The 14,444-nt window shown below is 42.9% G+C and overlaps 1 protein-coding gene across 1 annotated transcript; it reads left to right on the top strand.

Moving 5' to 3' along the window:
• The first annotated feature begins 204 nt into the window (after positions 1–204).
• On the top strand, positions 205–1,935 carry LOC127305364 (GDSL esterase/lipase At5g33370). The gene is made up of 3 exons (XM_051335776.2): positions 205–532; positions 623–750; positions 841–1,935. The coding sequence occupies exons 1-3, from the start codon at positions 295–297 to the stop codon at positions 1,591–1,593; spliced, it is 1,119 nt and encodes a 372-aa protein (XP_051191736.1). The 5' UTR covers positions 205–294; the 3' UTR covers positions 1,594–1,935.
• The last annotated feature ends 12,509 nt before the right edge of the window (positions 1,936–14,444 follow it).

The following is a 14,444-nucleotide window of genomic DNA, read 5'->3' as shown; positions in this document are numbered from 1 at the left end:
ACCTACAACTACACGACGTAATTACAAGAGAATTGAAGGTCCACGCGCAAGGACTGTGACGAGCCTGCAGCGCAGCGCAGTGTACCAACCCGCGCACCGGACGGGCCACAATGGAGTAAATTCCGGCGACGACGACGTGATCTAGCGAGGGATGGTCACCGGCACCACTATAAATGGCGTCCGAGCGCGACGTTGCAAAGCACCCATTAAACAAACAAGCTCAGTGTAGTGTGCAGTGCACTGGAGTGTAGTTCAGAGACACACTTAGGTACACACTCACATACCTTACCTGTAATGGCGTCTTCCTCCTGGCTCCCCGTGGTGGTGTGCGCGCTGGTGCTGCTGCAGGCGGTGCCGGCGGCGCGCGCCGCCCGCGCCTTCTTCGTGTTCGGCGACTCGCTGGTGGATAACGGCAACAACAACTACCTGGTCACGACGGCGCGCGCCGACTCGTGGCCGTACGGCATCGACACTCCCGATCACCGCGCCACCGGGCGCTTCTCCAACGGCAAGAACGTGCCCGACCTTATCAGTTGAGTGGCGTCGCCATTGCCAAGCTTTTCGTTGCTTCTTGAATGCACTTGATCGTTAACCTTAACTGATTGAAATGTGTTGCATGCAGGCGAGTCCCTGGGGTCTGAGCCGGTGCTGCCGTACCTTAGCCCGGAGCTGGACGGCGACAAGCTGCTGGTCGGCGCCAACTTCGCCTCCGCCGGCATCGGGATCCTCAACGACACCGGCATCCAATTCGTACGATACGTTAATGATTTCACTAACAGTTAACAAGGTACGTAGTAGAGTAGTATTGTCTAACCAACGATCATTCTTGCGCGCATGCAGGCGAACATCATCCGTATCTCGAAGCAGCTGACCTACTTCGAGCAGTACCAGCACCGACTGGCCAAGCTCATCGGCCCCGACCAGGCGGCGCGCGTCGTGGCCGGCGCTCTGACGCTCATCACCCTGGGCGGCAACGACTTCGTGAACAACTACTACCTTATCCCCTACTCCGTGCGCTCCCGGGAGTTCTCCCTCCCCGACTACATCAAGTACATCCTGTCCGAGTACAAGCAGGTGCTCCGCCGCATCCACGGCCTGGGCGCGCGCCGCATCCTCGTCACCGGTGTCGGCCCCATCGGCTGCGTGCCCGCCGAGCTGGCCCTCCACAGCCTCGACGGCCGCTGCGACCCGGAGCTGCAGCGCGCGTCGGAGGCCTACAACCCGCAGCTGGAGGCCATGCTCGCCGAGCTCAACGCCGAGGTCGGCAACGGCGCCGGAGGGAACGGGCCGGTGTACGTCGGGGTGAACACCAGGCGGATGCACGCCGACTTCATCGACGACCCGCGCGCGCACGGCTTCGTCACGGCCAGCGTGGCTTGCTGCGGGCAGGGACCCTACAACGGGATCGGGATCTGTACCATGGTGTCGAGCTTGTGCGCCGACAGGGACCAGTTCGTGTTCTGGGACGCCTTCCACCCCACGGAGCGCGCCAACAGGCTCATCGCGCAGCAGTATGTCTCTGGCACCACCGACTACATCTCCCCGATGAACCTCTCAACCATCATCAAGCTCGACCGCCACCTCCACGACTGATCCTGAGACCATCTCTCACCTGCTCGATCGATTATTAGCCTTGAGTGTTTGCTTCATGCTTTCATATATAGCCTTGATTTTGTCACCAAGAAAGTACGTAGTGTGTTCATCCAAACACGCACGAGTATGTATTATTAGCAGTCTTTTTTTCCTGTAATTTATATAGTGCCAGCTTAAAGGTTGTAGCTAGTTTGTACTACGTGTTCAGCTAGCAGATCGATATTGTAAGTTGTGAGTGAGGTGATGTTCATGTGTACGTACGTGTCGTGTATGTACGGGTGTGTGTGAGTCATAATACTGAATCATGCATCATGCATGCATGGATACGAGTTCAGATTCAAATTCTCATGTCTACTCCCTCTATTATAAGGATGTTTTAGATATTTATTGAGGGCGCGCGTGACTAATTTTTAGATAAGTAAACAAATTCTCACTCAGGCAAATATGTCGTCGAATTTGAATTACAACACATGCTGCAACTTATGACGCATGCATCCTGAACTAAGCCAACAGTTTGGGACGATTTCGTCAGTTACAACTTATGACTAGCTCGAAACATGAAGAATCAATGGTCAATGCGTTTTCTCCCTCGATTGCAATCGCCATGTGCAACCAGTTGCAACCCCTCATGCTAGCGGCTTTTGCTCCGGTGTCCCCCCCTTCTAAACTTTGGTCTGTTTGGACGGCTAGGATCTTCTGATACCCCTTCGTTGATTAACTTAACGTGTGTGTTTGGTTCCTGCACAAATATGTACGGGATGGGATGGGATGGGATGGGATGAAAATATGTTTTATTAACGCTTGATAGAAAAGGATAAATATGCCATTAACACAACGGTTAATATGTAATTAACGGATCGTTTTCCCTTTGTGGCGGAGGCCGGACCTAGCGGGGCTGCCGCCTGCCCGGGCTTAGTAAGGTCACCACCCACACGTATTTTGCGAGGATGTCGCTATCGACTAGGTGCCGCGCAGACGTAGCAAGCTCGTTGCTCGCCACGCCATGGAGGCTGCCGACGCCGAGCTGGGGAGCCACGTTGAAAATCAAGCCCACCGCTCACCGCATCATGGAGGCCGCCGATGCCAAGCTGGAGAGCCATGCAGAAAAGAAAGCCCGCCGCTCGCCGTGACGCGGTGGCCGTCGCCGAGCTGTGGAGCCACACAGACGATGATGACGGGTGCCGGAGTCGTGTCGACGGCCATGGACTCTCATGCGCGATCGTGGCGGTTGGTGAGATTAGTCATGAAATTGGCGGACCATCTAGTCCAACTTTTCTAAGAAATATTCAGCTCTTGGGATGGGATCATCCATATTTTTTGGTCACGAACCAAACACACATTTACCCCTTCAACTTTTATTTTGAGGGCGGGACACTGAAGCACGGCCCCATGCTAGCATGAATCATTGTGCAACCTTATGATCTAGGAGTCGGTCGACTCAGATTTAAGCTAATTTACAGTTAACTGAAAATTAGGAAAACTGATATTTTAATGTGTACGCCCTTTTCTTTCTAGGTTCAGTTCACATTTGCAACGGAAATTAAGCTCGGAAGAGTGATACAAATGGAACAAAATTGGTATAAACTACATCGATAGGCATGGGTAATCGAGCAGTATCCAGTATGGTCCTCTGTTCATTGCATTTAAACAGTGCTACGTTTGGCTGCCCTTGTATTTAAAGCGGTTGGATTCGTTACAACAACACAGCCGCGATATGTGAAGACCACAGCCTAATCTTGCACGACGTGAGTGTGTCGGTTGTCCTGTTCGTGCTCAATGGCAGGACGGCTAGGACCTCCCCTCTCGTCGTCCATTTCGTAATGTCGAGCCCCCCATTCACCGTCCGAGGGGCTCCCCCCCCCCCTAAATTCCCGTCACTATCGGCGCAGATAGATCAGCATACAAAACACGGCAGGTTTAGACCTGCTCGCCCCAAATCGTTCTCTGTAGTCTCGGCGAACCAAACAAAAAAAGCCATTGGTTCAGCAAATATTACAGAAAAATTGAATGCTGACCGTGCGATCGGCCGCGGTGGAAGTCATCTCCTCTGTCGGCGCGGTTGTAGAGCTCGTCATCGTTGGTGTGGAGTTCCTTGCCGGTGTAGTAGTGTGCGCCGCCGTTGGAGTACGTTTGTCGCTGGTGTAGCTGTTGCTGACCTCTCCTGGAAGATCATGGCGTGCTGCTCGTTGTACCACTCCCGTGTGTCGACATCCATGGTGCTAGTATCGTCCATTAGAAGGGCCAAGTCCCGCTCCCGCTTCTTCGCCACAACGATGACTTTGAGGAGGCCAGTCATCTCTTCTTGCTTCCTCATCATTGTCAATGACCGCGCATCGGCCTTCTCCTCACTCGCTATCGCATCCTTCTTCACCTACACCTTCGCCATGTTGTCATTGTCGGGCCGGTTGGACAAGATAGTCGACCGTCGACTAATGTCCACCATCCACTAGGTGTTGGTCTAGTCTGACGGGCTCTCCTTCGTCTGCCCCCACTTCTTCGGCTGCTTCATCGGCAACGCGCCATCATTATGGGAGGTGGCGACGGCGCGCGGGGTGGGGAAATGGGGAGAAGTGGGAGGGGGGGGGGGAGAGAAAGAAAAGTATTTTTGGAGGGAATTTCGGCCCTCTCTCGCCGACAGAGCTAGCCCACGACGCTTTCACTTTCTGTCGACGCTCCCGCTAGCCCCCCTGGGTTGGGTGCGGCCTGGGAGTGCCGTCAGCAAAAACTGCAACAGCCGGCCCAAAAACTACAGGGAGGAAGCAAAAAATACTTTATATCGTGCATTGTTGGATATTGTGTATGACAAAATTACTTTCTACCGGTGGATACCGTGTAGATCCACTGTGTTTTATAGTGAAATCCACTTTCTACCCAATAATTATATGCATTTGTGACACATAATACCCAATTAGGGCAGCCAAGTGTACACTCTACCTGTCGCTGCATGGGGCTGCCGTGCTTTCCATGCATGGTACTTTAGGAAAAGCTCAGTCAGGGTATTGTTTTTTTTCTTTTTAGTATACAAAGGCTTCTGTCACGTACGAGGTTGCTCTTCGACTGTTCAATTTATCTTTTTTCAATGTATACGATGTTCCCGCGATCAGATAGAGCAGATGATGATGACGTTGATAGGGAGTCACTGTCACGTACGAGATCAATTCCTAGCTAGGTAGGATCATGCATTATATATGCATGTGTTAACTGATGAGAGTGATGTTCCTTGATGTCGACGTTTAAAAACATTACACGCTTGCATTGATTATTCGTTTTGAGAAGCGAAGTATATGCCATTTTGAACTTTTGGGCGCGAAACAGAAATGAATTAATCATTACCCAATACAGAGTGTCAGTGTCACACTCACACCGGCTAGTGTTAGCGTTAGTTAGTTATGGATTTTTTTTCCTTTTTTTTGCAAAACACTATATAGACCCAGGCACTCATAAATATGTACATACAATCATCCTTGGAAATACACGAGCATCTCCGAGAGCTTGAGTAAAAAAAAAACTGTATCCTACGTGTCTTGGGATTGACGAAGTGACCATAGTCGCCGCACTATCGATTGAAACATCGCCTCACACTGAAGAATAATATTCTTTTACGAGACATCAAAGCAGTAATGGTTGTTCCCTTTGATGCAAACTTTTCATTTCAATAATTACACTACATAAGGTATTTAGAGTGGTAATTAAGTCACCAACGTAAACGCAATAGTTGTTTATCTTCAACAATATAGTACATTTTGGCAAGCTAAAACAGTTTGAAAAATCATTTTGTATTAATTGTGTCTAAAATGAGTATAACTGTCATATTTCATTTGAGTATGTTGTATGCGGATTTAGCGTTGCAGTTCAAATTACATTTTTTCTAGTGAGTTTGGATGTTTGTTTTACCAAATACAGCTTTGATTTTGATTGAGTTTGAATATAGGCGCAAATTCCGACATATTAACTATTTTATTACATGCATGTGCCTTATTATGAACAACCTGGAAAAAATTCCAAAAACTGATCAAAACATTAGAGATACACACAACCAAAAGATAAATAAAAAATAAAAAATACCATAGTGTATCACTCACAATATATAGACCAAACCCATCACCAAATACAACACTCAGACTACATAAAAGGCAGTAGCGGAGTCAGGACCGTAATAATATGATGTCAAACTCACATTATCTAATAGTCCTTAAAAAGGTTTTTTCTTGGGATTTTCCTGATGCATGTGAAGGATTTGCCACATTCGTGTGTAGTAAATTGACTATATAGAATCCACATGGCTACGCCACTGATAAGAGGTTCTCCAAAAGCGCAAGGTAGAGAACAATGCACAACTGTCGGGGTTGCCTAATCTAAGAACCTAGCTTTTCACCAGGGAAAAAAATCGAAACTCTCGAGACAATCCCCTCAAGAAGAAGCTATGACCATTTCGAGGTGCAGCCAATGAAGATCAGATCTAGAGTTTTGACCATAGATATCGAGACTCGGTATTCGAAGAGCACCACCCAAAAATGAAGTCCCCTAGTGTTACCACCCCCCACTTATCGAAGCCACTGCTGCATAGCACCAATCACTAAGCTAACATGAATCAAATGTGATGTTCGGATAGGAACATCGTCCCACAACCATGCCCGAACAGCAGCTGTGAAGCAATGTCTTAATAGTTTCCAAGACCCCGCCTCAACCATTAATTAGCGGTATCTAACTCCATAAAGAGTTGTGAAGATCTTCTGGTCATCCAATCATCGGTGTTTTGACATTCCATGCTCTGCCAACGGCATAGAAATCGCAAACTTCGACATGTCCGATGGTGTCAAAGTAAAGCGAATCGAGGCTTTTCTATGTACATTGCCCCGTTAAGTCACGGGCTTATAATTGCATATGTGCACGACTGGATCCCATACAATCCAGAGGTCTAGGAGTGCCAAGCGCCAGTATGTGAACCACCTCAAAGGTAGGTCGTGTTTCGAAAACGTCAACTAGAATTTCCAATCTACATCCATCGCGCAAAAGATGTCTCAAATCTGTCTGAATTTGAATGCATCTTGTATCTAATCACTGTTTCGTGTCTACATATAGGTAAATTTTGGTAAAGTTGAAACTCCTCCTGTGAAATAGAGCGAGTAGTAACATTACCTTTCCCCCAAAAAACCATAGGTAGTAAAAGCCGGCAGATCTATATATGGTCCATTTGTAACAATTGGGGAGGATGCAATAACTAGCAATTAAACTGCACGTACAGTACCAACCAAGCTCACCGTGGGAATTGAACGGGCTCACCGGAGCATGGTCGATCTAGGGTGGTCGTGCGCGCTGGATGTGAATACGTGTGCGTCGACTACTGACAATCTGACATACCAACCGGCCTGGTGGTACTACCTCTAGCTAGATCGATGTAGCGACGACGCTTGCGCGTGGCTTGACGAGTTCGGTTCGATGGATGGAAGGAAGCCGTACGTTTCACCGGCTATTTATGGCCGCGCGCCATGGTAGGCGTACGGCCGGCGCGTGGGCAGCCGGCCGGCTGCTCCGAATCCGGGACCGGCGCGGCAAACGCTATCGGCCGATTTAGCCAATTTCCAAACAAATTTGTAATATTGGTTAGAGGTGGAAGATTGAAAGTGAAAGGAGGCGGATGGGTTGATAGGGTGTCGTTGTCACGTATATGATAGATACATCCCTAGCTAATGACAATGATGGTTGTTATATATGTCAACCTACACTACGGGAAAGGCACAAGGGGCCGACGGCCAGAACCTATGTTGACGGCAAATTATGGGGGCCGTCAGCACAATGACCCTCCACGCGAGCCTCGAAAGACGGCGTCGGCGTCAGCACAGTGATGTTTGTGCCGATGGCAGCTCTCCGTACAGAATTGGGCGTCAGCATACCAGCCACTGTGCCGACTGTTGTGGGTATATACTTCGTAGGGGTAAGTCCGGTGGCTAACAGATGGTGGTGGTGGCATACGGCCCACTGGGCGGCCCAGTTGTTGTTGATTGAAGATGGAAGATGTCCAGCCCAAGAGCAACGAGCTGGATCTAGGCCGACCTGTGCCAGATCTCAGATCCGGATGGCCCATGAAGGAAGTTGGATCCAATACGACAAATTAGGTGGGCGGATCCTTATGTACACAATAATGTAATATTTCGTAGATATGCAACTTGTATTCTGGGTATAACTCTCTATAGAAACCCTAGATCCATGCGTTTATATAAGCCGGATCCCGGGAGCTCTTAGGAAATCTATTTTAACTACGCAAAAACGACCGTATAATTACAGACATTTACATCCATTGTAACTACGCGAAATCTTCGCCTCCCTCTTTGGTATAACCTTTATCTACTAATCATGCATTTTACTTTTCAGTAGTACTATCATGACCGAGCTACATTTTAAATACATATTTTCATCGTACATTTTTGCACCAATAAGGGCATTTTCTGTTAACTCCCATGCTCCATTAGTCAAGATAAAATCTAGCTCAGCTTAACCTACTTCATTCCAATAGTTTGCATCCGGATATGCAAATGTTTCTGAAATGGGTGTACGAGTATTATCCACGAGGTACACAATAAAATTATTAGCAAAGACTATGCAGTGGGAATTTCATTGTTATCTTCATTAAAATTTGAATTGTCTCTTAACCAAACTCGATAGGAGCTTCAATTTCAGGAATTGGATCAGTTTCCTAACCAGATATCTTAAGCATATCCCTTATAAAAAATATATCCTCAAAAAATGTACTCTCTCCAATCCATATTACTTGATGCTAAAATAGATATATCTACATCTATATTAGCGTCAAGTAATATGAATTAGAGAGAGTAGCATCTTTTGATTCAAATATTATACTAACATTCATGTCATACATTTGTTTCTTATTTTCTTTTCTTTATGGACATCATTTTCTAGGAAACATTCTTTATTTTGATATTTTGCTATGTGCAAAACATTACAACGACGGTTTGCTTTGAGAGTTGAGAAACGTGTACACATTTCCTAGAGAGGTTTCACATCACCGTTTTTTCTCCATGAAGGAAGTATGCATTGACCCCATAAGTCACATCAAGACGTCAAATGCCATGTCTGTTGGACACGGTGGTTTGGCTCATAGGTGTAGATGCACCTATTATGAAAAATGTATTTTAAATTTATTTCAAAATATTTCAAAAAATTAAAATAAAATTCTGAGTGTGTATCCTCACATTTTATGTTAGCTCACAAAAGTTTGGCATGAAAAAACATTTTGTGTGCACTATGTAAAAAAGACAAAAAAAAATCTTGTTAAAGGCTATTTTGGAGCGTCGAAGATTGTTTTTTTACACTGTCCACAAAAATAATATTTTTCTGTGAAACTTCGTGAACATAAAATGTCTAGAAGTACACCCTGATATTTTTTCAGAATTTTTAGACATTTTGAAAAATGATTTTAAATAATGGATAAATCTACACCTATGAGCCAAAGTGGATTTCCCGTATCTGTTTGCAATATGTACATAGAATGTGAGCATCTTTGTCGATGCAAAGGCTGCGATTTTGCTTTTTTCTAATATCTAGAAAAACCAAAAAGTATAGCCTAGTTAATCTATCACACAAACCAGGACTCCCCAATCACCTCACAAGCTACAAACAGTGTAAGTGGAAGAACCAAAAATATCCTATGCATTTCTATAATTTTAAAAACTAGTTCGGTATAATTGGGAGAAAAAAGGAAGAATAATGACTCTATGGAGTACGACCCAAAATAATCCCTTATGTTTCTAGAGGGCCCAGCCCAGCCAATACCAGTCCTCTTCTTTTTATTCAGGAAAGCCCAGCCCATACCAGTTAAGTTGGAGTTAACACAACTTAGCCGTCGTCCCTTGCATCTGCACCGGCCTTCCTTTTGTTGGGCTTGGGCTATAGGCTTTCTGAAATTCCGGTGGTGTGAAGCAATGGACCACCCAGCTTGCCTCGCCATCAGACGTGAGTGAGCAATTTTTGCTAGCTAGAAACAGTGAAAAAATACCAAAAAAACAGTTCTGGACCCAGGTGTAGATACTCCTGGCTGAGTAAAAAAAATGGAAAAAATAGTAAACAAATTTTAAGATATCTGAAATTTTTGTACAATGTACATAAACAAGTGTTCTAACTGCACACCAAAAATCTTCGAGAAAAGACACATGTAGTGGTCTGTGCAAAAAAGATAACATTGAACTTTTGTGTGCAGCTAGAACACTTATTCATGTTCATTGTATAAAAAATTGAGATTTTTTTTAAATTTGTTTGCTATTTTTTTTCCATCAGGATCATGTACTCCCGGGTTCAGAAGTGCCTTGTCCGAAGAAATACCATCTAATTAATCTAAACAACAGTAGTATTTCATCATTTAATTTGCCCCGCCACTGAGTTTGAGTGGCACTTTTTACAAAGCTAATTTAGCATTCTGAAAAGACTTATATTTTAAAACGGAGGTAGTAGTTCCTTCTTCACGGACAGCTGACATTAGTTCATGCGTTGGTGTCATTGCTTTGGTCACTGTCCTAATACTGGACACAGTAATATAATTGACTGGTATATGTGATGACGGTGCATTTCGGGAATAAAACAGAGCACATTCAGTGATACACACTGGCAGTTACCTAATCCCTACCTAGAAGACGTTCAAGGTCAGTAAGCCATCACGCACAGGATGCGATTTGATTATGGAGAAACATGCTTCGCACACAGGTGGACGGACTGAAGGAATAGAAGTATCTTGGAACGCAGGTCCAGATTAATCGATGGGAACGAACACCGTCTGATGTCCATGGCTCAACGGCGGCTGTACACGCACGCAAGCGTACGCGTACACCATCCGTGGACTGTATTTTGATTTGGGCGTCCATTTTGTTAAATCCTTGCTACCCGTGTCAGTTCCGTCGTCTACGTACGATAACTACGTACAGCCTTTCTTCTGTTGGGGTAATCTTCCTTTTCAATTCGTTGAGTTCTATTTATTTTTTTACTCACAGTCAGAGACTTCATGAGCGTAGATGGTTCGTAGAAAAAAGCTGGTCGCGGTTGTTGTTGTGTGTCCTAACCTTTACTGACACGATCGTTCGTTGGCTTCTAACCACCGCATTATTATCGAGACCTAACAGAAATATGCCCATAGATTTATAATCTTATTAAGCTGCCTGGGTGCATGGCTTGATGTTTCATACGCAGTCTGTCTCTAATCTCTGGTATTACAGCTGTGCCTTGTTCTTTCAGGTATGGTACACAGGTTGTAGTGATGATTACAGCTTTATTTTCGTTGTACCTTGGGACTTAGCATTTTCCATTACTTTGAAACTGCTAGATTGATGCCTTTTAAGCACGTACAACCTTTTTGAGTACATGCAAATACTACATGGACCGTCGCCCGTCTGCACTTACGAAGCTACAATATACTTCTCCCTCTAAGAAAAAGAAAGTTACACTACTTGTGGCGGGTCAACTTATGCACAAGCCACCATCCATAGAGTGCAAATTATATCCTGCCGGTTTTGGGATTACAACTTCCGACAACAAGACAAGACAGAACACCCTTGGTATGGGAGTTGACAGGCTTATTAGTCCATCATTAACTATATCACAAAAAAGAAAACAGATGTGCTAATCATAAGCTATATATAACAGAAGTTCTTGCCATCATAACACTGCTGGCATTGATAAAATTGATTTTCGTTTTGACTATCATGCATGGAATACCTGTTTATCTCCGCCCAATTAGATTATCCACTTTCTGTAGTATAAAAATTATGTTTATTTCCACACATTTGTATGGTAATGTACATCAACAAATCTTGATGCTAAAATCCAAGACAACTTTTAACATCTTCATATGCCAAGCAGAATAATTATATGGTCACATAAAGTGAATCCGATGATAATCACGCGAGTAAAATTTTAAGATAAAAGATGAACACAATTTTTTTTAAAAAATCATTTCTACTAGATATATTAGAATTAATTTTATAGTATGTTTTGTAACATCTTCAAATTTTGGCTTGTGCACATCAGAAACACTAACCCGACTAGTCCACTATTTATTAAATATGAACTAGATCTAGAGGTGAAAACCATGCATGTGAAATTATTACATATTTAGAAATCATATTATTTGTGAATCTAAGTTACCAGTGCAATTGGTGTTTAACTTGGTACTCATATTATTTTTTGTAACCATTATGAAGATTCGTGGGTATGTTGAATTATTGAAAATGAAAACATTTTGTTGTCTCAAGACAAAATAAAAATAAATAGTATTTATACTAAAATTTTATACTTATTTATTAAAAATTATAACTACAATATTAACTACTATGTCTTTCTATTGCTTAGTTACCACCACATAATAATATTGCTAATTATTTGTTATGGCTCTATTTTGCTATAAGATTTAAAGACTATTTTATTTAAAGGAAGATTGAATGATAATTATTAAAATACATCTTCGTTATGATAAACTAAACAATATCTTCTAAATAAAGTGGCATTTGTTTCCGAATACATTAGAAAATTTATAAATATGTAAGCCAAATTCCTTTAAATATTAGAAAAAAATACAAAATCATGCGCCTCTACGGATTAATGAATGACAATGTATTTATATGCACTTAAGTTCAAGTATATTTTAGTAACCATAAATATCTAGACATTGATATCTAAAGCATATGGTCCACATATATAGTTTGACATCGGTTCTATTGTATGATTATAAGAAAATTATAAATTTGGAGTATATGTAATTGTTTAAGATAGACCTTTTTTTATTAATTTTACTAATGTGTGATTATCAAATTTGTTTGTTACATCACAAATGGATTGCAGATTGATATTTCATCTATTCAAAGGCAATCACAAAGCAACAATTGATGCTTATAAAAATATCCCGCCAATGACTCTCCACATGATTTCGGAAACTTCCATGGGACCCGCCAATCAGGGGGTCCATCTAGCTAAAATTGTGTACCCATGCCTAACCGGTGAGCTTGAGGCTACCCAAAGGGTAAAATCCTTTGACATAATTGTCATCCAAACCCGTGTTCATCGATAATATTGACATCCTTACAAGAAAGTAGGTCACTGATAAAAGGTATGGGTGACTGATGGCCACAAAGAAAACTATTGGTGAAAGCATTGGAACTTCAAGTGTTATAGCAATGATAGATTCCCAACAAGGATAATTAATTTCATCAATTCAAATGGCTAATAAAATGGGGTAAAGTTGTTTTTAAGCAAAGCAAATGAGTTGAGTTTTATGGGTTCAACTGATCTCTCTTGTGAACATGTTGGCACAACTAACAAACAACGGACTAAGCCAAACTTTCGTGGGAATGTGTGACTATTTCTTCTATGTTTGTGACACGGTTACATTGGGACAACAGACACAACTAAAAGGGGGAATCGTGCGGTGGGTAACTAGTCCATACCATTCTCTTTTTCAGCGAGAATCGCAGCCCATACCAGTAAGGTTGGAGTAAGTCTAATATGACCCCTTATCTTTTGTTGGGCTTAGATTTGAGCCCACACACCGGTCTTGCATCCCAGCATTTTGTTTCACTCTGCTAAAAACAAAGCATCTTGTTTTACTTTCTGTGAAGTCAAAAGTTGAAAAAACTCTTTTGTATTTATCTCAAACGTATATAGTTTGTCGGGAAGTTCGTGCTGTGATGTGAAGAAATGGACCACCTAGCTTTGCCTCGCCAACAGACTTGGGTGAGACATTTTGATACAGCTAAAATTTATTAAAAGAGCATCTAAACATCAAATGTACTCTTTTTGTCCACTAATATAAAACGTATTAATTTTTAATAGGTTCATCAATTTTCGTATGCATCTAATCTATTTTTAGTGTGTAGATTCAATCACTGTGGTGTATGTCTTCTTCACTATAAAATATCTAAGTAATCTTATATTTATTAATATAGGGAGTAATGGATAGCTCGATTTGCCTGGCGAATGAATTTGAGTGAGACATGTTGCTGATGACAGTATAGATGATTACGGGCAATTAAAGGGCTTGTATAACACGCCTAGCTATAAGATATAGTTCCTTCTGTAGGGACCTTGCCTCTAAACATTAGTTGATGCGTTAGCTGAGACATTAGTAATTCGCAGGGCTTGTGTAACACGCCTAGCCATGATTCTGCAATCCTCATAGATGACCGAAGAAGAAGTAGCTAAAAATCTCCCCATCCATCATTGTTTCAATAACCAGCATACAATCAGATTGAAAAATTATGCTGTTACATCCAACGACTTGAGCGATGAACCAGACCCTCCCTTAAAGCGTAAGCTTCAGCCATGCTGGCTCTTGGACATGGTCAACATTTTGACAAGCTTCAGAAATACATGAACCTTTGCTATCTCTTATAAGAACCCCCACACCTCCATTATTATACTCAGAATTGAAAGCCAGCATTAACATTAATTTTTAGTTCATTTTGAGGTGGACATGTCCAACCCTCTCGATGAACCACTGACGCTTTCTGTTTTGCCCTCAAATAATTTTTGCAAGAGTGGCGATTGAAATAGCCGAACGAGCACATAATTAAACTCTTTCCCCATGTACAATTTGGCGTCTATCTCACCATATATACCAAGCTCCTGTAAACACTAAGGATTTCTTTGATTTATAGGATTGGTGTAGGAATTGTGTAGGATGTAGATCCTATGAGAATTTTTTACTACAGTAGTGGTTTTCATAAGATAGTTTTTAAATTTTGTCCTACGAAAGTTAACGTTGTAGCTCATGATCTCGCAAAGTTTAGTGTTAATTCAAATTATTCATGTAATTGGGGCGATGACCCTCGTAGTTTTATTTTGTCAGGTGTTGC

The sequence above is a fragment of the Lolium perenne genome, chromosome 6 (assembly GCF_019359855.2).
Source record: "Lolium perenne isolate Kyuss_39 chromosome 6, Kyuss_2.0, whole genome shotgun sequence".
Classification (NCBI taxonomy): Eukaryota; Viridiplantae; Streptophyta; class Magnoliopsida; order Poales; family Poaceae; genus Lolium; species Lolium perenne.
This window is presented reverse-complemented; position numbering and strand designations above follow the sequence as displayed.

Coding starts and splice junctions, on each gene's coding strand:
- LOC127305364 (XM_051335776.2), top strand. CDS start 295: ATGGCGTCTTCCTCCTGGCTCCCCGTGGTGGTGTGCGCGCTGGTGCTG. Junction 533..622: donor GAACGTGCCCGACCTTATCA/GTTGAGTGGCGT, acceptor TGTTGCATGCAG/GCGAGTCCCTGGGGTCTGAG. Junction 751..840: donor ACGACACCGGCATCCAATTC/GTACGATACGTT, acceptor GCGCGCATGCAG/GCGAACATCATCCGTATCTC.